At 45.0% G+C, this 25685-nt stretch overlaps 2 protein-coding genes across 4 annotated transcripts in view; one reads left to right on the top strand and one right to left on the bottom strand.

Annotated features, from left to right (window-relative positions):
* The window catches only part of map3k4 (mitogen-activated protein kinase kinase kinase 4), a 29927-nt gene extending 15492 nt beyond the window's left edge, over window positions 1-14435 (top strand). For 2 of the 3 annotated variants that reach the window (XM_062519281.1, XM_062519282.1), the window contains exons 7-28: window positions 43-200; window positions 372-488; window positions 1123-1222; window positions 1324-1407; window positions 1678-1947; window positions 2658-2807; window positions 4303-4464; window positions 4764-4897; window positions 5011-5089; window positions 5209-5287; window positions 6507-6609; window positions 7267-7401; window positions 8415-8509; window positions 8770-8850; window positions 9152-9343; window positions 10158-10228; window positions 10958-11074; window positions 11862-12021; window positions 12316-12438; window positions 12890-12996; window positions 13476-13655; window positions 14126-14435. In XM_062519281.1, coding sequence (XP_062375265.1) covers window positions 43-200; window positions 372-488; window positions 1123-1222; window positions 1324-1407; window positions 1678-1947; window positions 2658-2807; window positions 4303-4464; window positions 4764-4897; window positions 5011-5089; window positions 5209-5287; window positions 6507-6609; window positions 7267-7401; window positions 8415-8509; window positions 8770-8850; window positions 9152-9343; window positions 10158-10228; window positions 10958-11074; window positions 11862-12021; window positions 12316-12438; window positions 12890-12996; window positions 13476-13655; window positions 14126-14146 — 2718 coding nt within the window. In that variant the 3' untranslated portion in view covers window positions 14147-14435. The remainder of the gene's footprint in view (window positions 1-42; window positions 201-371; window positions 489-1122; window positions 1223-1323; window positions 1408-1677; window positions 1948-2657; window positions 2808-4302; window positions 4465-4763; window positions 4898-5010; window positions 5090-5208; window positions 5288-6506; window positions 6610-7266; window positions 7402-8414; window positions 8510-8769; window positions 8851-9151; window positions 9344-10157; window positions 10229-10957; window positions 11075-11861; window positions 12022-12315; window positions 12439-12889; window positions 12997-13475; window positions 13656-14125) is intronic. The other variant, XM_062519283.1, reaches the window with a different exon arrangement.
* Window positions 14436-15298: 863 nt separating this feature from the next.
* agpat4 (1-acylglycerol-3-phosphate O-acyltransferase 4 (lysophosphatidic acid acyltransferase, delta)) lies at window positions 15299-24828 on the bottom strand. The gene is made up of 9 exons (XM_062519836.1): window positions 24573-24828; window positions 22155-22377; window positions 20874-21043; window positions 19027-19188; window positions 18528-18681; window positions 17690-17792; window positions 17056-17131; window positions 16527-16725; window positions 15299-15676 (listed from the first exon to the last, which is right to left on the bottom strand). The coding sequence occupies exons 2-9, from the start codon at window positions 22330-22332 to the stop codon at window positions 15585-15587; spliced, it is 1134 nt and encodes a 377-aa protein (XP_062375820.1). The 5' UTR covers window positions 22333-22377; window positions 24573-24828; the 3' UTR covers window positions 15299-15584.
* Window positions 24829-25685: the final 857 nt, after the last annotated feature.

The following is a 25685-nucleotide window of genomic DNA, read 5'->3' as shown; positions in this document are numbered from 1 at the left end:
ATGCAATGTCTCAATGTGCTGTTGCTGTGTCTCTCTGGCCAGGTGTACTTTGACTACATGCACAGCTGGATCCAGATGCTGCAGCAGCTGCCCCAGGCCTCGCACAGCTTGAAGAACCTTCTGGAGGAGGAGTGGAACTTCACCAAAGTCATCACCCCGTACATCAGAGGTGGCGAGGCCCAGTCAGGGAAGCTCTTCTGGTCAGTGCTCTACTCTGGATTCCCCCCCCCCCCCCCCCCCATCAATCTTTCCAAGATAGGAGTGACTGATTTAGGGAGGGGCTTGTAGTTTGGAGGCCTGCAGACGTGTTTGTCCGATCGCTTGTGTCCTCCTAACCCATGACTGCTCTGCCCCCCTCCGGCTGTTTACAGTGACATCGCCGGCATGCTGCTGAAGTCCACCGGGGACTTCCTGGACGCCGGTCTGCAGAGGAGCGGCGATGAGTTCTGGGAAAGCGCTGATGACAGCACTGCCTCGGACGAAATCAGGTCAGCAAGTCTGTTCTCCGCAGCAGTTGGTTTTCACAGCATGGAATAAATATCCTAGAACACATATTCAGTGACAGTTATTATTTTGCAGTCAAGTGTGCCAATGCATGTATGAGTGGTATGATTTCTGTAAATCACTGGCTCTTGTGTCTTCTTTTCTAAGCATCTTGCCAGGGACTGTGAGGAATATATCTATTTTGTTGAACTGATGGGTGTATGTGTCTGTGTGTCATAAGATGCTCCACAGTGCAGTGGTATAATTAGAGAACTCCACTCAGCAGTAGGCCGGTGTGCAACATTGGTGAAGTCAGGCTTTAGCAGTTCATTACACTCCGGCGTATACATTCAGGGGTCTTTGTTCTCAAATAAAATCCCTGCATAATCCTTAAAATTGCTTGAATGTATCTTTAAAACGGCTTCCTCATCTTGGGAATAGGATCTATCTTTCCTCACCTCCTCTCCACACACTGCTCACCTGCTACTGGATGCACATGATATTTGCTGCTTATTTTGGTCATGGTACGTCTTGTAAAACATAAGACGCCATGCAGACATGTTAACAAGGTTAAAAGCCCTTGAGGGCTTCTTTAAGCATTCTTGAGTGATGTCTGAAAAGGTCGCCTCTCCTTCACAGGCGCTCGGTAATCGAGACGAGCCGCTCGCTCAAGGAGCTCTTCCACGAGGCCAGGGAGCGGGCGTCCAAAGCGCTGGGCTTCGCCAAGATGCTGCGCAAGGTAAGAGGGCAGGATAAAAGAGGGCCACTCGGTCCGCGCCCACTCCAGAGGAAAGCAGCCCACTGTGTTCTGACTCGGCTCTCTGTTCTCGCACACTGTAGGATCTGGAGATTGCGGCCGATTTCAGTGTGGCAAGTGGAGTGCCGGGTCTTTTAGAGGCTCTGAAAAAAAGGAACTACGTCAAGGTAAGAGACTAGGTTGAGATGGCTTGGCTTCTTTTTTTTCTCTTTTTTTCTGATTCCTTCTAATTCCTTTTTTTGGTAGTTGCTCATTCAGCTCATTCGGTGTCAGTCCTTTCTTTCTTTCTCTCTTGTTCTTTCTTTCTTTCTTTTTTTCTCTCCATCTCTCTCTCTCTCTCTATCTCCATCTCTCTACATATCTCTCTCTCTCTCTCTCTCTTCTCCCTTCTCTCTCTCTCTTTCTCTCTCTCTAATTATGGTATTTCCTCCCCCCAGGTGTTGATCCCCGGGCTGGAGGAGCTGCAGGTGTTTGTGCCGCCGGTGCTCATGGGCCAGCGGCCCGTCATCCTGCAGCTGCTGAACGCGGCGGCCGGCAAGGACTGCTCCAAGGAGCCGGACGAGCTGGCCGAGGACGAGGCCTACCTGCTGATGAGCAAGCACGGCGCCGGGCAGCCCGACACGGAGGCCTGCTGGGCCCAGTGGGACAGCGCGCAGCTCAAGCTCGTCCCCCAGATGGAGACCGTGGACACGCTCAAGGCCATGGACGTAAGGACCGCTGCACCCACAGGGTTTTTACAGTAATTTCCCGCATATAAGCCGCATTGTGTATAAGCAGTGTTTTATGCAAGTTAAAAGAAACAAAACCATATTAACTGCCCCTCTGTATTAACCTCATAGCGGAAGAAATTTTGCAAAATCAATGTATAAGCCGCGGTTAATAGTCGGGAAATTACGGTAGTGACTCGGAAAAGCGTCATTGCGTAATTTCCCGACTATTAGCCGCGGCTTATACATTGATTTTGCAAAATGTCTTCAGCTATGAGGTTAATTACAGGGGGACAGTTAATATGGTGTTGATATGGTTTTGTTTCCTTTAACTTGCATAATACACTGTCCTGCTGCTTATAAACAATGTGGCTTATATGCGGGAAATAACTGTAATCGGTGATCGATTTTAATGATCTAAATTTGAATGCTTTAAATTACGAAAGAAGTAGAGCAGAGCCTATCGAAGGTCCTTGATTACTAACCTCTCCGCTTAAAACCCTTTCTGGCCCGTCCTTGTTGCAGCAGAGCTGTATGTATGCATAAAATATATTATACAAGCCTGTCAAATATTTATAGTTACGCATGCATACAGTGCTGCTGTTTGTCTAGTTTTTTTGCATGTTTGTACTTGATGTTGCCATAGGTAGTTGGTAGATAAGGGCATGTTTGGGTCATGCACATAATACATTGTTTTCTCTCGCCCTCAGGTGGATAACCTGCTGCTGATCGTGATGCAGTCGGCTCAGCTGGTGACCCAGCGGAAGGCCTTCCAGCAGTGCATGGACGAGCTGCTGTCCCTCAAGCGCGAGCAGACCTCCAGCCAGCCCCTCATCGCGCGCGCCCTCGAGCAGCTCAAGGTACACACGATGCACACACACGATGCACACACACACACACACACACACACACACACACACACACACACACACACACACACACACACACACACACACACACACACACACACACACACACACAGACCACAGACCTCCAGCCAGCCCCTCATCGCACGCGCCCTCGAGCAGCTCAAGGTGCACACAACGCGCACACACAACGCACACACAACGCACACACAACGCACACACAACGCACACACAATGCACACACAACGCACACACAGCACCTGAAGGACCCGTGTTATGTGTGCTGTGCTAGAGAAGCTGTGGTGTGACCAGCCGCACTGACTGCACCACATTCAGGTGCCCACGAGGATCCGGGTTGAAATCCAACCGTGGTCATTTCCCGATTCCACTCCATATCTCTCTCCACTCCACTCACTTCCTGTCTCTCTTCACTCACTAATAAAGGCAAAAAGTATGTTTTAAAAAAAAAAAACATATTTATTTGCATTGTGAAGTAGTGGTCCAGTTTTCCAGTATGAAGAGACACAGCTGAAGAGACACAGCTGTAGCAACTGTATTGCCTATAGAGGCCTCTGTGGCCTCTGTGGTTTGTGTTTCTGACTGAGTCTATCTACTTTTGTTGCATTTTTACCTCCTGATGTAAAGAGCAGCTAATAGTTAATAGAATAATTAAACATTATCATATTTTCTCACTTTGATAGTACAGGCGATGATCTACTACTGTACATGCTCTTTTCTAAACATCTGCCGTCTTTGTAGAGGTTCTTTGTCTTGACACTGCTGGTGCCTTTCTCTGAACAGACCTATCAGAGAACTTTCCATATAGATATCTACCTGCCTGTGTGCTTCTTCGACAGCAAGGCTTGTGCTGCATTTGGGGTTTCAGCATGCCCCACTTCTACAGCTTAAATCTCACTACTGTACTTCAGTTCATTCCCCCTGACCAGCTTTTGTATGTCATGGGCTTGATAGCATATCTTTGAGCCGTGCAGGGGAGTGAAAACGAGAGCTGGTGCAAGTCTGGTTAACCACCTCTGTGTTGGCACTCAGAGTGTCATGGGTGCTGCGTTTGGTGCTGTGGCGCGCTTCGAAAAGCACACATGCAGCATGAAATGTAGGTCTTTTGGAACTAGAGATGGAAAGTGAGAGGACCGACTGCTTGTACATGTCCTTGTTAAGTGTTGTGTAGATAAGGGCTGTCCATTGTGTGAGTTATGGCTGAACTGTAACTGTAATGTATTTATGCACAGAGAAATTGGGTCATGGTGGCCTACAGTGTACACGCTTGTGTAAGGTTATTAACGTGTGAGTGTGTGGTGGGAGCGGGGGTTATGATTTTAATCATCAGACTTCAGCAGCTGATAGTTTCACCTGTGCCCTGTTTGGGCTGTTCCAGTGGAATGGCCCATTGCAAGGTGTTGCGCCGGGGGGGGGTTCTTGTCCAGGTGTTTTCTCTCCTGTCTGACTCACTGTCCTGTCACACACTCAGAACGAAGCGCTTCAGCTGTGCATCAAGATCAACACGGCCATCGACCGCGTGGATCACATGTTCACCTCGGAGTTCGAGGCGGAGATGGAGGAGTCGGAGTTGTCCACGCTGCAGCAGTACTACCGCGAGGCCATGATCCAGGGCTACAACTTCGCCTTCGAGGTGAGACTAAGAGCCACTGCTCGATACAATTTGTGTTGGAATGCAGCATGACTATGACTAAGGTTCAGTAAGGCAGGTTTACATAGGAGGACTTTGAAAGGTGTGTGTGTGTGTGTGTGTGTGTGTGTGTGTGTGTGTGTGAATGTGTGCGCACATATGTGTGTGTGTGTGTGTGTGTGTGTGTGTGTGTGTGTGTGTGTGAATGTGTGCGCACATATGTGTATATACGGAATAAGATGTGTGCATGTTAACTGTTCTAAAATGACCCTGCCCCTGGCCTCCATCTTGTCCTCCTGCAGTACCATAAGGAGGTGGTGCGTCTGATGTCGGGGGAGTTCAGGCAGCGCATCGGCGAGCGCTACATCGCCTTCGCCCGCAAGTGGATGAACTACGTCCTGACCAAGTGTGAGAGCGGTCGGGGCACCAGGCCCAGGTGAGCGCCGTCAACTCCGCCACAAAGCGTTGTGGGTAACTGTTACGCATGTAGGTAGAGAATATGGCTGGGTTGTTTTGTTGACGTGTAAACCACTCCACGCATGCCCACAGGTGGGCAACCCAAGGCTTCGATTTCCTCCAAGCCATCGAGCCAGGCTTCATCTCAGCTCTGCCCGAGGATGACTTCCTGGTAAGGGTGTTTTTTTTTTATCCTATCAGCTGTTATACTTTTAGGGGCTAGAGACGACGTGTGTGTGTGTGAGAGTGTGAAGAATCATGCGACTCATTCAGAATGTTTTGTCTTTTCAGAGTCTTCAGGCACTGATGAACGAGTGCATCGGTCACGTGATTGGCAAACCGCACAGCCCAGTCAGTGGCTTATATCTTGGTAAGATCATCATCGCCTTGGATAGCTTCATGTTGACACTATGTAATAAAATATTCAAAGTAGGCTACAGCAGAAAGTGCACTCCCAGCAATGTCAATAGCTTTAGTAGAAGGCAATAAGTAGAAAAGGACAAAGGTAACAGCTGCACTTGAAAGTCTTGTATGTTCTAGCCTAGAGCCAAACCGACAGTTTAGTTAGATGTGGCTCAGGTGTAGTTAGGGGAAGTGTGTGTGTGCGTGCGTGCGTGCGTTCGTGCATGAACGTGTGTGTGCGTGCGACCATGCGTGCTTGCATGTGTCCCACACTATATTTTCTAATAATTGATAATTTTCTTGGCGAGCATGTTCTCACGTTTACCATCAAAGCGCGCCATCAAGTCCTCCCAACAAGATCTAACCTGGCCAAGTGGAACCTATCCAACCACAACCCACACTGCACTAACCATGACAACGAAACCGTGGCACAAGTCCTGAAAGGACATTATAAATCTAGGCATGATGGACTGGTGGACTTGGTGTCACAAAGCATCAAAGAAGTGCAGGAGGGAACAACAAAAATATACAAACACCACACCGTACAAATGGAGTGGTTCAATCTTTCTCTTTCTCTGTAATATTCCAAACACCCCAGACATCACCATCATGATTAGGACTAATAAGAATGTGACCTGTTGAGATAGGATGTTCTGTTGACCTATATATGGACACTTCCTTCAACTCCAAGCTGTTTAAATATCAGCCACTTGTTAACAGTATCACAAACCTGGAATTGCAGTGCAATATAATCATTCTTGTGTTTGTGCACATGTCCAAGACTCCCAATCTTGTTTTATGTAGACTGCAACTGCGTGGGCTAAGGAAGCCAAATGCAAAAAAAAAAAAGAATAGCAAAGCACTGCTCCATTTCTGCAATTATAGGTAATGAATCTATTTGGAGACGACGATGTCATGTCTACGCATAACATTTACAATGAATAGCACAAAGCATTCTGTGTTTGATCAGTCCTGTTTAAGCATGTAATATACTTACATCAATGTTTGGATCTGTAAATGTCCTCCCCCTGTGTTAACGTCCAAATAAAAGCATTACAGTGTGTGTGTGTGTGTGTGTGTGTGTGTGTGTGTGTGTGTGTGTGTGTGTGTGTGTGTGTGTGTGTGTGTGTGTGTGTGTGTGTGTGTGTGTGTGTGTGTGTGTAACACTCTTCCCACCTGACTTCCAGCCCCCAGACCCAGCCCTCGGCCAGTCAAGGTCCCGTTACCACAGCGATGCCACAGCGACCCTCCAAATCCATACCTCTTCATCCCAAATGCAGACAGCTTCAGGTAGGAATCTGACCTCTGCAAATGAACCAGGGGTTTCTCTGTGTGTGTGTGTGTGGGGGGGGGGGGGGGGGGGGGTGTTGGTGTAAGCGGCCTGCATGACTTTAATCTGTTCTGCTCTCGTAATTCAACTGGCAGTAATTGAGCGTGTGCTTTAATTCTGACGCTGACCTAATGCTTGAGTGTTAGTCATAACTTGTAGTGTTGGTGCCTGTGGGAAGTGTTTTGTTTCTTGTGCTTATCTGGTGTTTATTGCTTTTATTAGCACATACACTTGCTATCCATGCTTATCCTCTATGTACTGCTTAGGTAAGGTTCCCATCATGGTGGCTTTTAAGATGTGTATGTTCCTGTGCATACTGTATCTGTGTGTATGTGTATGAGGAAAGACAAGTCCTGGTCTCCACAATGTCGCTGATGCGTGTGTGTGTCTCATAAGTAGCTCACACGTAACTCACACACCGTATGGATGCATATCATGGATATAGTTCACACACACACACACACACACACACACACACACACACACACACACACACACCGTATGGATGCATATCATGGATATAGTACACACACACACACACACACACACACACACACATAGTGATGTCCCTTAAACTTGCGTGAGGCCCCCTGGCTCAGTGTGTTTCTCCACCCCAGCTCCAGGAGTCTGCCCTGTGACCTCCGGACCCAGCTGTTCCCCCCCAGCTCGGGCCCCCGGCCCATCCCCCCCGGCCCCTCACAGGGGGACCACGGCCCCCCCAAGGCCCCGGGCAGCGTCCCCAATGAGATCAGGTAGTCCTCCAGCCCTCCCCACAATCCTGTAGGGTTCGCTCTCAGACCCCTCTCAGTCCTTCCGAAACAAGGGGGACCCAAGTGCTTCCTAAATTGCTCCCCAGCAGCTTGTATAACCTCCAGCCAATCACTGCTCAGCTGCAGCTTGATTGATTTAGTCAGTAATTATAATAATAATAATGATTATAATAACCAAAATCAATAATTGTGTGGATAGTACCATCAAATGCTTTCATAAGAGTTGATCAGCTCCCAGTCCCTCTTACGTGCATCATAACTACCATGTCCGCATACTGTGCATGCCCACTGATTTGCTGTTGACACCAGAGCATCCTGCACAGTCCCGTCAACTTTTGTTTGCACCCTATTAGTCCAGTAGTGTCGGCCATTTTGGCTCAGTGGCCCTCAGTGGCCTCCACAGCAGTGCCGGCCCACCACGCCTCAGAGCAGCAGAGCGAGGACCCGTGTGAAGACCATCGACTGTGTGAAAGAAAGGCTGCATGAGTCAGGCGCATGAGTCACCGTGTTGTGATCCTCCTCTCTCTCTCTCTCTCTCTCTCTCTCTCTCTCTCTCTCTCTCTCTCTAATGACTCACCACACTAACAGTGACAGTGTGACCCCCCTGTCCTCACCTTGCCATGGTTGTGTGGTGTTTCAAAATAGTAGCGCAGTGCTCTGCCATTGTTGTGCCTTTGCTGCTTCCCTCTCTCCCCCCCCCCCCCTCCCTCTCTCTCTCCATCCATCTCGCCTTCAATAAAAGCATGCCCGCTGCTCCTTTCTCTGCTGTCTCTGGGTGTAGTGAGTGGTTTGATGGCTTTAGATTGCTTTTGCCCAACCGGCTGAAACCTGTTTTGCTGTTTTAGTCTCATTGTGGTTTCTATGTACTGTATGTTTTGTATTATATCAAATGTGTTTACACTGTGTGTAGTTATTATGGATGTTGCTTACAGACCAGTGTTCAAATGATCCCTAGCTCTTGTTTGACTGTCGTATGTTGGGGTTCACTTCTGTAGAGTTTCTGGTGTACTTGAAAACGATCGGCTATCATCTGTTGCAAGCGAGTTCAAATCACTCAGTCGCCACTCCAGCCCAACAGAAGACAGAGAAGGTACGAGTGTGTGTGTGTGTGTGTGTGAGTGTGTGTTTGTTTATGTGTATTTGGGTTGGTCTCTTAAGCATAGTGCATAATAATTGGCCTCTTCATAATGCAGATTTTGAGGATGATCTTATTCCCTCAACTGACAATAGCATGACATAAAAAAAGACAATAATAATGTGCAGCACTTGCTGCCTGCCCTGTGGGGTTTAATTAATTGGTGGTTTCATGTCAAGGCTGTGAAGTGATGCCTACTACTGTTGTCCTTGCAGAGCCCTCGTACCCAAAGCCAGACGCTGCTAACACAGTACGTCGGAGCTGGGAGCTTCGCAATTTCATCAGCCAATCCAAGGGTGAGACTGACCTCCTGTGCCCCACACTGGCCAGTACATGTGCATTTCAACCTAGAGTGAGCTGTAAATGATGGTGGTTAGATTTGTAATGGTGTGAATAGCACCCTCTAGTGGTTGAACAGAGCAGAATCGAAAGTAATGTGTCCACACTTTTGTGGTTCAAAGACCGGTGTTTTTATCTGTTGTGAAATTGCTTCCACTACTAAACTCATGTAGGTGTTTATGTCATTCAGACTAATCCTTTGCTTTACGATCTCCTCTCTCCCCATTTTCTCTGTTTGTCTCCTCTGGGCACCCATAGACTCTGCGGCGCGGCAGAGCCCCATGGAAGGGGTACGTCGCTCCATCCGAGTGCTGGAGGACAAGCGCTACTCCGTCATGAAGCAGCGCAACATTATCGGCCAGGTGTGCCACACCCCCAAGTCCTACGATAACGTCATGCAAGTGGGCCTGCGCAAGGTCACCTTCAAGTGGCAGAGAGGAAATAAAATCGGTACGGTCACCTTCGAACGCTGGTCTTCAGAATGACCACGCTTTTCTTTGTTTTATGCCCTTTCGTTACTTCCATTGTTGACATTGGCTGTTGCCATTGTTGTTGACATTGGCAACTCGTTAACAGTTTTTTTTTCAATTACTTAGACACAATTTTGAAAACGGGGCATGTTTTGTCAAACACAGCACACAATTAACACAACACTACACCCAAGTAGCAGAATTCCTTAGCTCTTTTTGTAATATACAATTATTTAGGACATTTTATGTACACTACAGTTTCTTTCAACGGCTTACTCACAAAATCTTTTTATAGCTTTTTTCAACTGTTTACACACTACTTTGCACATCACACAATTTCAAAACATGTCACTCAAACACCACAACCCCATGCCGTGCAATTTCATTAAACACTTTTTCACAAAACAAAACCTGTTGCTCAGTGTCTAGGACTGATTGTTGAGTTCACAGTTATATACCCGATAGTTGTGTTTAATCAATTGGTTCATGTGTGTGTATTTTCTAAGGTAGTGCCTTGAAAAAGCAAAGTCGAGACATCTGAGATTTCTGTGTCTAAAGTAGAGAGATGTATTCTAAATGTGTTTTGAAAAGCATTGTGTGTAGTGCAAAAAACATGAGGCTGAAGATTTGCTTATAGTTGTGCAAATCTGGGCTGATGGTTTGCCCCTTGAGTGTAAAGTTTTGCTGTGGAATACTTTTGATTTTAGTGTTTAAGCAATCATAAAAAACTAACAGAACATATGAAATACATCTTTTTTAAATCTGTCAACTTGTTCTTCAATGCTTGTCTCTAGGTGAGGGGCAGTATGGAAAAGTATATACCTGTATCAACGTCGACACTGGAGAACTGATGGCCATGAAAGAGGTAGGTTGTGTGTCATAGGACTAGAATAAGAGCTGAAAAGTCCGATTCAGGTCAGTTATGTCTCGTCATTCAGAAAAGGATCGCTGTATTCCCTCTAGTTTGGTTCATGTTTTGCTGATAAGCACTTAAAAGGCAATGCTGGATGATGTCACGTTTGTGGATGTTTGTTTATTAGCAGATCGTTTTGTCCAAAACAACTTAGATTATAAAAACACAAAAGGGCTTAGGGCGCTCAGGAGTCTATAAATTAGTAAACCTACTCAGGTGCTCTTCTGCTACGGGTGAGGTTAGAATCCAAAAGAAAAAAGGGTTAGCAGAGGCACTCTGAGATTTTTAGAAATATAAAAAGCCTTTAATGGTTCATGGCAAGCACTGGGTATTTAAAAGCACATGGGCCCAAAGAGCCAGCTCACACCTCCCTTCAGTACTCCCCGAGAAACTACAATGTTTTGTTATTGTTGGGGGCAGGGAGAGGAGGATGGGGGATACTCCCATTACACCCACTACACCAGTTTTATTTTGTTTTTTTCCTGTGTTCTCTCAGAATGGAAAGCTAGCAGAACGTGAGGAGATATTCACTGAATGTTGCTAAAAGTGTTAAGTGTTCTAAATTGCTTAGCATCGCTTACCCTACCTTTAAGCCACTACATGACTGATTTTGTACCGACACTCATGCTGCCACTTAAAGTGCGGGCTTCCATAATGAGGAATTTTGTCTTTGACTTGCAGATCCGTTTCCAGCCGAATGACCACAAAACCATCAAAGAGACTGCAGACGAGCTGAAGATTTTTGAGGGAATCAAACACCCGAACCTCGTGCGCTACTTTGGTGTTGAGCTTCATCGGGTAAGAACTTTACTCTCTCTTTCACAGACACAAGACTATGTTCCCCAGCCTCCAAGGGAACACCACAACACCACAATGTATGTTTGTTTGTTGTGGAAACCTTGGACACAAGTCTCCACTCCGGAAAAGGAACAAGGAACTGTGTGACTCACTTATCTTTCACTTTCCAGTTTTGTGGTAAACAGATAGTTTGTTGATAATCTGAACATCTGTGGAGAGTTATGTGGGTGGACTATCCCAAGTGAATTGTGACCATCTTCTTTTCAGATATTGCTGAACTTAATCATATTCAAACTCGACTAATCTTAAACAGTTTTCAAGTAATTTTCTTAAAATCATCGCCCTCGACACGCCGTTCGATTATACAAAGTTAATGCACGTTCTAGATGGTAAAACGTCCCGACGCGAAGCGGAGAAAATTGGAATAATAGAGTATATATCAGAGTCATGTCAGATTCTGTTAGAGGACTTCTGCCAGGACATTTTGTGCATTGCCCTGAGGAAGACTCAGTAGAGTCGAAACGCGTAGGCGCTTTTTATCCATTGCAATAAAGGATTTTTGACATTTTTTCACTCAATCGGTGTGCCTCGGACTTCCTTACAAACATAGCAACAAGAAACTTTATACAGGACAGTCGCAGTTGCTTCAATTCTATTGATGTCCATTCCGAAGAGCACCTGATTTTTTCTTTATGTATTGACCCAACGCAGCGCTCTCCTTCTCTCTCTCTCTCTTCATGTTGTGCATTGGTTCTTGAGCTCCTCTGTCCCTGTGTGGCCCCTGCAGGAGGAGATGTACATCTTCATGGAGTACTGTGACGAGGGCACCCTGGAGGAGGTGTCGCGGCTGGGCCTGCAGGAGCACGTCATCCGCCTCTACAGCAAGCAGATCGTCACGGCCACCAACGTGCTGCACGAGCACGGCATCGTGCACCGCGACATCAAGGGTGAGTGGGCCGCGACCCGTCAGGGCGCTATCACAAAGAGGAGGAAGAGAATTGGGAGAAAGAGCGGAGAAAATAAGAACAAGTAGGCAGACACAAATAGAGGATAGATTGCTTGAAAGGTACGGCTATATTCACATTACGAAGCATCACATTTAGAATAGTCAATTCGATTTTTATCGATGGATTAACGATTGTTATTTTGCCTCGTGCCTTCATTCAGTCCGCCCTGGTTGACCTGGTAGACACCTAGAAAGTGTGAGGGCAGTGCTTAATGTTATCTATTTACTGTCTCAGGAGCGAACATCTTCCTCACGTCGTCTGGACTCATCAAGCTGGGAGACTTTGGCTGCTCGGTGAAGCTCAAGAACAACGCGCAGACCATGCCTGGGGAGGTGAACAGCACTCTGGGAACTGCAGGTGAGACTCGCTGAACAGACCTGCTGACACCAGAGGGCGTCGATGAGCCCTTTGAGAAGGAATGGGCTGGTCTCGCTGCCTAATGAAAACAAACTGTTGCCAAAATGCCTTTGGCCGTGATGCTATTTATGGAGATGAATTTGAGTAATCTTTCATTCTGAAGTTGGAGTGTGTTTCTTTTTTCTTTTTAACTTTATTATTATTATTTATATTAGGACATCATGACATCATTGTGGTTTCAAATGCAAATCCACAGTTGGGTTAGCTGGCTGTGATCGCTGCTCATTTAAATGTTACTGGCCACTGGTGACGACGCCTTTGTTTGTCCACTGTTAGGTTCCATTGTTCTACCTCACAAGTCTCAGTGGAGGCTCAAGTTCAGATAGGGATGTTGTTACAATTGGTTGACTTTGAACCCCCCCCCCCTTTCTCTTTCTTCTCCTTCCCTTAGCGTACATGGCACCTGAGGTCATCACCAGGGCAAAGGGTGAAGGTCATGGGCGAGCTGCAGATATTTGGAGCCTGGGTTGTGTACTTATAGAGATGGTCACAGGAAAGGTAGGTCGACTTGGGTTGTTTAACAGGATTTGTGAGTTTTCTTATAATCACTGGCTGTCCATGCCCTGCCCTTTACTTGTATGGTTTAAATGCACACACTGCACTGGTAATGGGTACAGTTCACTCTTGTAAACTGTTCATGTTTGGGTGATAAAATCTTTGTAGGCAAAATATTTGTTCTAAGAGAAACAAGCCTGTACATGTCTTGACAAGCCTTTAATTGCTTAGTGACTAGAGACTGCTTTTAAAAGGTTGTTTTTCTAAGCATTGTTTACAACTTTGAACTCAATGAATCTTGATACTTTGCTTCAGGTTAAGCTTGATTTGTTCACATTTCACTGCTGGAAGAATATAAATAACGTCCTAGAATAAATATGCAGCACTGCGTAGAGATATCACCACCACCCTCCCCTGGTTACAGTCCAAATGAAAAACTAACGCCCTCTGTCTTGCTGTTTTGGTTCTGTTTGACCGTGCAGCGGCCATGGCACGAGTACGAGCACAACTTCCAGATCATGTATAAGGTGGGCATGGGACACAAGCCGCCCATCCCGGAGAAGCTGAGCACCGAGGGCAAGGACTTCCTCGCCCACTGCCTGGAGAGCGAGCCCAAACGCCGATGGACCGCCAGCGCTCTGCTCGACCACCCGTTTGTCAAGGTCAGACACAGACACAGACACACTCACCACCACACAACAGAATAATCGAATAACAGAGACAAAAAAAAAAGCCTGATTTATCTGTGAATGTCTGGTGCAATACTATGTATTTCGTGTGTGTGTGTGTGTGTGTTGGGGGAGGGGGTATTCCTGCCATACAAGCTGACTTGTTTGGTCAACTGTGAACTTCTAAGATGAAAGTAAGAAATGCCAAAATGTGTACATTTTAGGTTCAGTCTACTGAAAGTAACCCCCACCCTCCCACACACACACACACATATGGGCATAATGCTTCCCCTTCAGCCCAGTTACTTATAAAACATTAGCTGTCCATGTGCAGTAACTGCAGACGTTAAGTCTCTTGACCACTCCCTGGGTGATTACATTGAGTGAGTGAGTGAGTGAGTGGGAGTATAGGGAGTGTCACATGCACCGTAATTACAGATGTGTGTGTTTGTCTGCCATTGCAGGTTTGCACAGATGAAGAATAAGAGGTGGTGAGGAGCTCTTCCAGGCCTGTGTCTCTCACGTTTACAAAGCATAGCACTACTGTCTAAGGCATCTGCAAGGAACTGTGCACTTCACACAGGAGACGACGACGACGACAAGGAGGAGGAGGAGGCGGAGGAGAGGATGATGAAGGAGAAGGATGAGAAGGAAAAATGATATATATATTTCAAAGAGGCCTCTGGCACACTGTGCAACACATGGACTGGTGGTGTGAGCCCTTCCCAGTGGGCAAGTCTTACATGTATAGCTGTGGAGAAGATTTTTAGGGTTTGGCGAGGGCAGGGGGGGTGGGGGGGAGGGTGGTCAGGTGAAATACAATGGGAAGGTATATGTATTGTACATACTGTCAGAAAAAAAGGATTAAAGTCCTTGTATAAAGAATATTGTAAAGCTTAAGTAATTATAGCCACATCTCTCTCGTTGATAGTGGATTCTTTATTTTGGGGATGGGGAACAAGCAGGTGTTCCTTTTAAATGAGAACAAAAATCGAAGGCACTTTTTGACGAAAGTGGAGCTGAGGCCAGGTGAGAGAGAAAGAAGGTGCGATCAGAACCAATGCCTCTGGTCAGAAAGAGGAGTTCCAAACACCACCAACTGAGGTGTGACCGGCAGTGTTATAACCCACAGTGGAAAAACAAGCTCACAGCGCCACAAAAAAAAAAAAAACTGGTTCCAGACTACAGAAAAACCCGCACTGCAGAGTACGGAAAGGAAATTACGGAAGGGATAAATCGTTTTTATTGGACTTTTTTGTTGTTCTTTTTTTTAAAATAAAAGAAAAATTGTCCTTTTGTTTGCCTTGCCTGCAGAGCCCAGTGTAAACGACTTGTATTTAAGCCTATGAAAGAAGACAAATGTCATGTGCTGCAAGAGATGCGCTACTTCCAGACGGCTGATGGTCATGCCTTGGGAAGCAGCGGTGTCTGAAGTGAGCCCAAACCAAATGAGAGGAGAGAGGGAGAGAAAGAAAGAAAGAAACATATCTCTCTCTCTCCTGCTGCTGTATTTAAACTCCTCCCCCCCTCCCGATTACAGACCTACGCATACAAGCATCATCAACATTTCTGGTCCTCCGCTGCTCTTACGGTGTTTGCATTGTACAAAACAATATTAATAAAAAGAACAATTTTGTAAAAAAAAAAGGCATTTATTGGTCACTTTGGTTACACCATTTTCCATTGGTAGTGAATATCTAACTCAAGGTAGTTTTTCCCTGCAATCTTTTTGTGCTTTGACTGTTTATCTCATCAAGCAAAGTCAGTGGCAACTTGTTATCCAGCAAAGTATACATAAGTATGTTTTGTGCAAAGCTGTCAAACATGGACACAGCCTTAGAGGTCATGAGTTGGCTATTGTGTGCCAGCTCTTAGCTATAACTATTGTGCAGTTGTGGAGATTCTCTTGGTGATAATTCCTTGTTAATTGTTGTTGAGTGCCGTTTCCTTGTTCCCGTAACTTGATCCCCTGTTGATCTCCGTCTGTCCGATCATCCAGCGCACGGCCAGAGAAGCTGCCAGACAAGAAGGGAAACTAAATGAGTAACTGCAAACCAAGAACACTTGGAACAGACATAAGGAACATTCGTCATTGATACCACTCATCCAAACATGAGGAAACAAACTGAGCAGGTTTTAGAAGTAAGATATCGTAAATATCTTACAGAAAAACCTGTCAGTCACAAGTAACCTAATCTTTTGAGTTGAGAATTGAGGAGCACAACCTGGAAATCCTCAAAATCCAGAACACAGACTGATAAAGGTGACTTATCAGGTTTTGAACAATTCCTCTTTGTCAAATACTTTTTTAACTCTTCCAAAAGCCGATTCAAACGAGCGCACTTCGTTAGCCTCATCCATCTTTCACTTTTCTCTATAGTTGTGCAACACGGTCTCACACCAAACTCGTCGAACGAGGACGCATGGTCCAGCCTCCTGGCGTCAATATCGGAAGCCGAAGGTGAGCTAAGGCGGGCTCAAGGACTCCGTACACAGATAGAGCGTTCTGATTGGACCGACTGACTTGGTGTCGAACGCAGGCTTGGCCTTAACGGTGCGACCCTAGACCATCCCGCTAGGCAAAACATATTTTTTGCCGCTAGGGTGCGTCTAGATTTCTAGGCTACTTGAGCAAGGCACTAACCCGAAATTACTCTGGGGACAATGTAGTAGTCCCTTGTGATAGAACTGACACAAGTTACTTAGGATCAAAATGTGTCTGCTAAATGAATAAGTGTAAATGTAAATCTTATAGAATTGTGTTTATTTGATCCGGAGTACATCTTAAGACCTTGTTAATTCTCGACTGACGAGGTGTGTGTGTGTGTGTGTGTGTGTGTGTACACACGGAGTCAGGAGGCCCACCTGCGACACAGACAGCCAGGCTGCTGAGGATGGTCATTGTGGAGCCGCTCTGGAGCAGCTGGATCAGCAGCAGGACAAGGGGGTAGACGGTCAGGACGGTCCAGAACAGCCAGTTGATCAGGGCCCACGGCTGGCGCGGCGGATTGACCGTCGGCCCAGGGAAAGTACCCGTCCGTGCATACCTCTCCTGAAACGTGTCCTAACGGTGTACAACAAGCACACAAACAGGTCAGTCAGCGGAAGGTTACTCGGTCCACGCCCACACAAGGCATACACAGGAGAACTAGTCAGATGATAAATAAACACTGCGTTACAGTCTAAACAGGACGGAGGTGGGGTCAAGCATGTGGACTTTTTGCTGGTCTGCAATGGCTTGCTTGCTACTGTATGAACAACCTCTCAAGTGCATTTTTGCATAAAAACCTTAGGGTGACTTAGGGAAATCAGCAACTCTACTACCATAACATGTCACAGGCAGCCATTGTGCCACGACTGCGCAAAAAATATCTCTGACCTCAAAATATCTCACCTTCTCTTGATAAAGTTTGTGAAGCCAGGCGGCGCATTCTGCCTCGTCCTCTGGGATTGTGTCCAGAGGAATCCTCCTGTGGGAGAACGAACACGAACACACACACGAAGAGCAGTTAGAAAACGTTGAACAGATCGGCCTTTTTCCTAGAAGTCAGGTTAAAACTTTTCAAACCATTGCATGACCTGACCATTACGCGGCATGACCTACATGTAGCAATTAAGGCACGAATGCCGACTTTGTTCTGGACGTCGTGAAGTCTGCCCGTGGAAACTGCGGCCATTACCCGCTATCCTGAGAGCCCTTCCTCATATAAACCTTAGACCCCTTGAGAGGGCTAATTGTGTCACAGAGCCCAGGCCCCAGATGCTGAGAACCATGTGACTTCATGTTCAAAACAAAGACCTCTGCTGTTACTCTGAGCAAACATGGCTCCAAGCCTCCAATGCAATGCAATGATGGTACAGTACATTTCCATAGAAAGCATACTGATTCTAGACTGAAAAATGAAACATAACAACATGGCAACATACTGTAGGAACATGGAAGTAAACATTAACAGGGCAACTGCAATGTATTCAAGACACTATGTGGAATATAAGGGGTAAAGAGTATCCCTACGTCCATTTCTCACCTCACGTAGAGATCTGCGTGGTATTTTTTCCCACTTAGGATTCCTCGTAGAGTAGGTGTTTCGTTGTTTCTGAAATTAAGTGTAGAATCGTACACAGCGGTAACTAAAGAGAAACACAAACATGCATCAGCACACATTCATTCCCTCACTGCACTTACTGTATAATGTCTCATGTATCAACTCAGCCCTGGAGCCAATCGGCATCAGTCCCCCAGGTCACATGATATAAGTGATGGGGCAACCTTTTGAGCAATGTTGCCATGTAATCACATGATCACTTCCTGTTGTTCTCACAGGATGTTTGTGACTCATGATTAAAGCAAGTGTATTTTAGAACAGGTTGATGAACAGTCTCTGATTTCTCTCTCTGATTTCTATCATTAGTTGTGAAGAAAGCAAGGCTGAACATTACTGTACATAGAAGCTGTCCTTCAGCTGAGGATGTTAGTCAGACTGACAAACTCCTCCACACTGCCATGCCTTTGAGTCATCTCAAGAAATAGCACTGCACTTTACTTTACTTACTTGCCACTATACTGTGACTTGTTTTTTTTTAATGTTTTTATGTAGAACAGGTCTTATGAAGAAATGTATTTTATTTATTAATCACTAAAGTAGTTGTTCGGCACCGAGACCAGAGTCCCCTCACACTCTCGTGTTATGAGAATGACAAATAAAGTATCTATCAAATTAAATTATCCAGGTAAAACTGTTGCCTATGAATTGTTCCAATTGTCAATCTATTGTCAATTGTTCCCAAACAGTACTGGTTTCACTCAAAGCATCATCTATAGAGCCCCGCCCATCGAGAGACCTCGGCCTTGCCCACGGTGCCTACCTGTGCCTCGGAGGTTCTGCACGCTAACGCAGAAGCCTTTGGTGCGGGGCAGGAGGTGGTGCTTCAGCTTGGGCAGCCCTTTGCTCTCGGCCACTTCCATGCTTATCTTGTGCTTCTTCTCAGTGAAGCGTGTGCCCTCACAGAAGAGCAGGAACTGACAGAGAGAGCACAGTTACACAGTCAGGATCCACTGCGTGAATGCACCTGGTCCCTCTTACCCTCACCCACTGGCACTCTTCCCACAAACCATCTCCATCATGATTTACAGACATTTTTTGTATTTTATTATTATATAATAATAGGAGATAATTACTGTATCTAAAAAGGTAATACAGAATCATAAACTCATTAATTCAGTTTTTCATGTTTGAGGAAATTATTCCTATTGATACAGCTCAGAGCAAAACTTATCTCACACATTTTAAACAAACAATCATCCGTCAGCATGTCTGAAGCCATGAAAAGGCCATAATGCGTCATAAGAGGAGTGAACTCTCACCCAGAAGTTCTCTGGGTAGTCCCGCAGGTTCCGTAGACTCTTAATCACGGTTTTGCGCTCCTCCTCCCACTTCCTCTTACAAAATACTATCTCCTGGAAGTACCACATCCAGCCAATCAGGGGCACATAGGAAAGTTCCTTCTTGGCCATGACCTTTGATGTCTAAAAGGGAAGACATTGGGGGGTGAGATAATATGGTGGCCATTTAAAATGATTACCAACAATATGATGTATTAGGAGTTTAGAATGACATATGTATCAAACAGTTTCTTTCTTTCTTGGAAACACCTCAATGACACTTGTGTGGTTCAGCTGAAAACATAATGCCATACTGTTATGTGGAGTTGTGTGGGCTTTGAGTTGTCTTGAACGCAGTCACACAGCACTCCATTGACTTCCATTGTATTTACACCTTTACTACTGTAGGCTGGTTTACGTGTTGACTTCAGTGGATATATGGGTAACACACAAAGCATTTTGCTGACATTATGTCAAAATGGTTGTGCCGTCACATTCTGATATTTTGTAAGTAATTTCTTAGACTGGGGAAACCCAGCACGATCAGCGGGCGATTGGCAACTCAGGCTGGAAACCTGCACATTTATCTCTCCACCTACTTCCATTAAAAATGTGCGAGAACCAATCACAAACTGGCTTATACACCTGGCGCACCCGGATCATTGGTCCGATTGATTGAAAGACTATCCAAAGACTGTCCAAGCCAGGGGGTCAGGATTTGACTGATTAGCTTCGCCGATTAGCAAGGCACTTCCTCGTCGCCATTTTCCAGAAATACATCATGTCCGGTGCCGTTTTCCCTGCGTTTTCCTCATGCTGATTGGTGGCTGTTCCACTCTCAGCTCATGCACGAGCTTAGTGTGGGCACGAGCTCTCCTTCTGTACCTTACGTCAATCGGTAACCTGGCACTTAATTGGCTAAGTAAAACGGCACCGGAAACAAGCCCCTTGAAACGCCATGTTGAAGCCTGAAAAAATCGTTCAATTTTGGCAATTTTCACTAGCCTAGCATTCCCATTGAAATTAATGGGGGCGGGACTTGTTCACTTTCTCCAGTTCTTATAATACCTCCATGGTCCAAGCTAACAGTCATTTGTACTCATTTGTGCTCATTGATCACGCCTCTTGTGCAGTAGAAATACAGCGCAGAATCCCCAGACTAATCTCAAAAGATTGAGCTTGGTCTGGTGATAGCCAGGCAAATAATTTCTAAATAACTGAATTAAAATCCAAAATAGTAACAATTTCACGACAAAAGTCAGTACACCGATGAATGTTGATAACCTTTAACTTCAACACAGAACCCCCAACAGATTTACTGTACTTGCATCTTGTGACATTTTCACCCACATTATTACAGTATGTTTGTGGCCACACCAAATATAACAGGCTTCCCTTAACCACAGATAACACTTCAATATTTAGTCAGAGTACTGGTGCAATCCGAGTTTCAACACAGAGGATGTTTTGCAATCCTGGCCCCGCCCTCCTAAATCTGGCAACCCATAGTTCATAATAGTTTCCCTTAGACAAGAAAAATGTCAGGCCAATCAGCGACGAGAGTGGAAGACGAAACCAAAGCTTATTGTGATATACAGAAGTAGCAACACCTGCAAAAACTAAAAATGCAGAAATGTATTTACAGCAAAGGTCGACCCACATGTATTGTTTCCTGACTATTGTTGCTGTTAATTGTCAGTTTGTGAAGTTTAGGCAAAGTAGGAAATAACGTTAGGAATCTCTGATCAATATGATTGGTAAGGCTGGACCAAAAGTTAGTGCTATTCACTTTGTGAAAGAATCTGGACATATCCAGGCTATATTTTTACCCCAAGGACGCCAAATCTCTCACAGAAGGTCCATCCACACAAGAAGTCAATCTCAAAGCCGTGGTTGAGGATGACGATGGCGTTCTCTTTGCCATACAGCCGGTAGCTCTCCGGGTCCGTGTAGAGCGTGCATTCAGTGCCAGACCACCAGTCCAGCACTGCCACCATCTCTGTCAAAAGCAAGAGAAACACACATTGCCCAGAATAATCAGATTTAAAAAAGAAAAAAAAATTAAGGATATTTTTGGGGCTTTTGTGCCTTTTTAAAATTTTGACAGGACAGCAGAGAGGGACAGGAAGCGAATGGGTGAGAGAGTCGGGGTGGGATCCGGAAAGGACCTCAGGGCGGGAATCGAACCCGGGTCGCCGGCGTGCGGTGCAGGTGCCCCAGCCAGTTATGCCACGGCTGGGGCACCTGGCGAGAATTCGGGAATTCAATACTGAGAGGCATGTCATAGCCATTACCAGAACTTTATTATAGTTATTCAGTTAAGTTGTTCAAAGTTCACACGCAATGCATTTTCCTTCTGAGCTGAGCTAAACTGAACTGGAATTACTCATTAAGACTCAACCTCTAGTTATTCAGTATATGAAGATCAAAAAAGGTTGTTGTAGTAGTACACATAAAGAAATAAATGAAATAAGAACTACAGCACCCAACAGACCTAAATGTGTAATTCTAAGGGTTTAAGTTACTGGAAACACCAGGCCAGGAAACACCTTCTTGAAGACTAGCCCTAGGTGTTTTCCAACCTATACCCATCTAGTAGAAGACCATTCATTACTCATCACAGAGGATGCATCAAGGAAATATTCAATATTAGGAGGAAACGTGTGTTAAGCCAAACATCACTGATCTTTAGTGAAGGACATTGGCAGATGGGAGAATGTTACAGTAGGTTACACAGAGGCTGCCTCTCTCAAGGTCGGCACCAGTAGGCACTAATCTGTCTCGGCTGTGTCTAAAACACACCACTGACCGCACGCCATGGCATATCTGGACTACAGGCTGCATTCCAGAGTGGTCAGTGACACACTCCACTAAAGTAACAGAACTCACACACTGTTGCGAGATCCCATTGAATCGATGAATAACGTGATGATGAACCAGTTACAATACCCACACCCTACAAGAGACACTCTTAGCCTGGTATTTCCAGACCACATGTCAAACAGGGAGCTGCATTAGGCTATGACAGCACCAGGCTTGTCTAACCCATAGGGTCTAACTAACCAAACAAATCAGGCTACACTGAGGCGCTCGTGGAGCTGGTTACTCACGGCTGGAGATGCAGTAGCCCAGTCTGCAGTTGATCTTGCGGGCCAGCTGTTTGTTGAAGGCCCAGAGGGGCAGCGTGCAGATCTGCAACAGGTTGACCAGCAGGCCGCTGACCAGGAACGCATAGCAGATGAGCAGGTGACAGAGGAACTGGGACTTCAGCAGCTGCAGCAGCCCCATGCTTGAACTGCTGATCCACCCTCAACGACGTGACAGGTCTAGATCCTGGGAAGGTGAGACAGTCTTTACCTTTTGTGCAAGTTATCGTTTAGGCCTTATCTTCGGCACAAACAAATAGAGACAAGTCACAAAGCAAAAGCGAACAAACAGTACGCCTTCTGTACACACAGAATAAAAAGAATAAATTGTGCCTAATTATCATCAGGTACTGATAAACATAGTCATTGGTTGACTCATAGGAAAAGGGGGGGGGGGGGGACCTCTGGACATACCTCGCTGTTTCATAATTGTCCTTTGGACAGAAAGGCTCTTACAACTGGTGCAGAGGTCCTTTTTTTTAAAACAAAAAGTACTAAGACAGACATACAGACATATAGATCTGTAGGATCTCCATCCATAGTTCCACAGGCTCAATGGCTGTTGAAAGCAAGTCTATAAAGATGGGTTTTTACTAGTAACGATTCACAGATGACGCTGATTTGAAGTCTTGTGGTAAACTGGGCAGGATGGTCAACAGAGAAATTAGCATCCATGGAGGAAGGTTCCATAGCAGGTTTCAACGTTTTAAATAGAAGGGTAGCTGGATTGATTTACCCTGTAGGAGTCCATAATCTGATTTACACACTAGAGGACATCAAATCAATAAACAATGCAAGCAAACATGGGCATACAATGCTTTATATAAACTAATTTAACAACACAAGGGACTTAACCGGAGTCACAAGATAGGCCTATTACTCAAGTACCCATGAAACAATACAATCCATATAGCCTAATATTTGGATACGGATGGCCTTTTCAAGGCGCATGTCTACATATTTTGTATGTGCAACTAGCTAGGGGTGGGCGATATGAACAAAAAATAATATCTCGATATTTTTTTGTGATTTTGACGATGACGATAATTAGTCAATATCCTTTTAATTTTTTAAAGTCTGAGTTACTTTACAGCTCATTATTTATGAATAGCAACGAACTAACACAGAAATCACAATGGTTCAGCGGTGGCGTGTAGTGTTGACAGATACCGTTTTGTTAAATATTTAAATATGCTTGATTGTAAATACTACCTGTGTGTAAGTAGCCTAGTCAATGGGAACTCTGCACATTTCATCTTGTCTGAGGCTGCACTGACTTTGCTTGTTTCTGAGCCACACCAAAATATGAACTAATCAATGAACTGTACTGATTAGTAATGGTTACAAAAAAATGTATCCAAACAAAAAAAAAAATCCATTCGGTTGGCTAGTGGTAAGATATAAAGACGTGGGAAATTTGTGGTTTGGATGGTATTTGCACAGCCAGGTAAAACAACAAAGACATCAGCCTCAACTGCCAGGCAAATAAGTAAAGAAAAGCCCTCAAGCTACTTCAGCTGAGATACATGTTTCACTGCAAGAAAGTAATGTGACTGTTTCCAGAATCCAGATCCACAATGAACCACACACTGGGGCTATAATGGGCTGCATGAGCAGTGGCCAGAAAAAAAAAAAAAATCAGCCAATCAGCACCTAGTCAAGGCACAGAACTTGTAGAACATCTGGAGTGGTATGGGACCATAGGTATGGGACAGCCTTGGACAGGGATTATCCCAGTAGACTACTGCTGTATAGCTGAATGAGTGCACTATAGGCTAAAAAAATAAAAGTAATGCATCTCGCTTGATAACTCTGGTCTAAAAACTCATTATAACTGTAAGACCATATAGATGTGTGCACACTCGTTGCCCCTTGAGAAAAAACACTGAAAGTGGCATATGCATGACAGGAAGCAACATTTTACAATAACATCAGTGCAAAACGTGGCAAAACAAAAATGATGCGACAAATGTTTGCGGTGTGGTCTGCTTCCCCTCCGGAAGACATGATACGAGTATATTGAAGAAACTGGAAAAGTGGGTGTGTTTCACACGTTATGATGTTTTAAAAACCATAAACACCCACATTTAAAATGCACAAATGAAAAATGTGCTGAACCAAAATGCTCGACCTCACAAACACCAGAATTAAAGTCGTCGCCTTACTGTCAAAGAAGTTTTAGCTTGGCTAATTCAACCGTAGCCTACTCTTAACTTACAGGAAAATGTCAAAACAAATGCTGAAGGCAACGACAATACACAAACAAAAAATAATTTAAAAAGAAAACGTAGACTAACAAAAATGTTGTATGCAGCCACAAAGGTGAAATGACCTAAGCCTAGGCTACTTTCATTTTGCTCTGGAGGTAGGCTACAAACTTACCGATTTAGGAGCACAGCCGCAACAACTCCACGGTGCGAGAGAGAGGATCCACAGAGCCAATAATTGAAAAAAAAAACTGTCGGTGGTCAGCAAAGCGCCACATGAATCATCTCAACAATTTGTGTAGCCGTAGCGAAACTTCGAGACCACACCCTGTGTCACTGCCACCGTGATAAATGATGATGTGAGTAGTTTAAAGACCAGTGTTGTTCCACCTTGGGCAATTTCCTGGGCATCTCGGGTTGCCTAATTTCACCTACTGGAAACATGGAAATGGACAAGCTTCACTAATTTGGGTGGAGCGTGCTCCGTCCTAAATCATCTTCTGCAATAGCTCCCTCTGTTGGTTTCAAGTGCAACATATAATTTCCCCAATCAGTTTCATATGACCCTATAAGACCTTTCAACCACATTTTTAGGGGGAAAAAAGTCATAACACCATCTAATAGGCTTCCAACAGACATGCAGCAGCAACTAAACAAACTCATAAAATATATGAGGTAGGCTACAATGCTGCAATTAAATAGCCTATGTGCAGGAGTAGAAAGTGGCCCAAATTATAATCACCTCTGAATTTGCATCGGGGCATAAAAGTCAATATTGTAATCTCCAAAACAGCCGTTTAACCAGTTCTACCTTTCCATTCATTGTAGGCTAAAGCGAAATTTTTAATTAAATTTCACCCTTTTCCGTTTAGAGACCATTTAAGATAAATACAATGAATGTTCTTTTGGGTTTCTTCTATGCAATGAAGTGGTGAATAATATAGCCTATTACTACAGCACTTGTTGCTTACCACCAGAGAGGGTTAAAGCGGAGCGGATCTTTTAAAGCGGCTCTATGTTCTACTCATGTGAGATTGGATGGTATATAGTCTGTATATGAGGCAATGCTTGGGTCCCTAGCACCAGGTCAGGATTTACTTTTCTGAGTTGCACATTGTTGTGAGTGCCAGCACTGTTGTACAAAAGACAACTGTCATCTGCTCCCACATTTTGGTTCAAGTATCATCATCCAAATTAACAGGTTTAGGCCAAAGAAATATGAACATCTGATGAGAGCAATGCATTATGTTGTGGCTGTAGCATATATTATACATCATATAACATACAA

This window comes from Sardina pilchardus, chromosome 18 (genome assembly GCF_963854185.1).
Source record: "Sardina pilchardus chromosome 18, fSarPil1.1, whole genome shotgun sequence".
NCBI lineage: Eukaryota > Metazoa > Chordata > Actinopteri > Clupeiformes > Clupeidae > Sardina > Sardina pilchardus.
The sequence above is the reverse complement of the archived record's forward strand: the minus strand, read 5'-3'. Positions and strand labels throughout refer to the sequence as shown.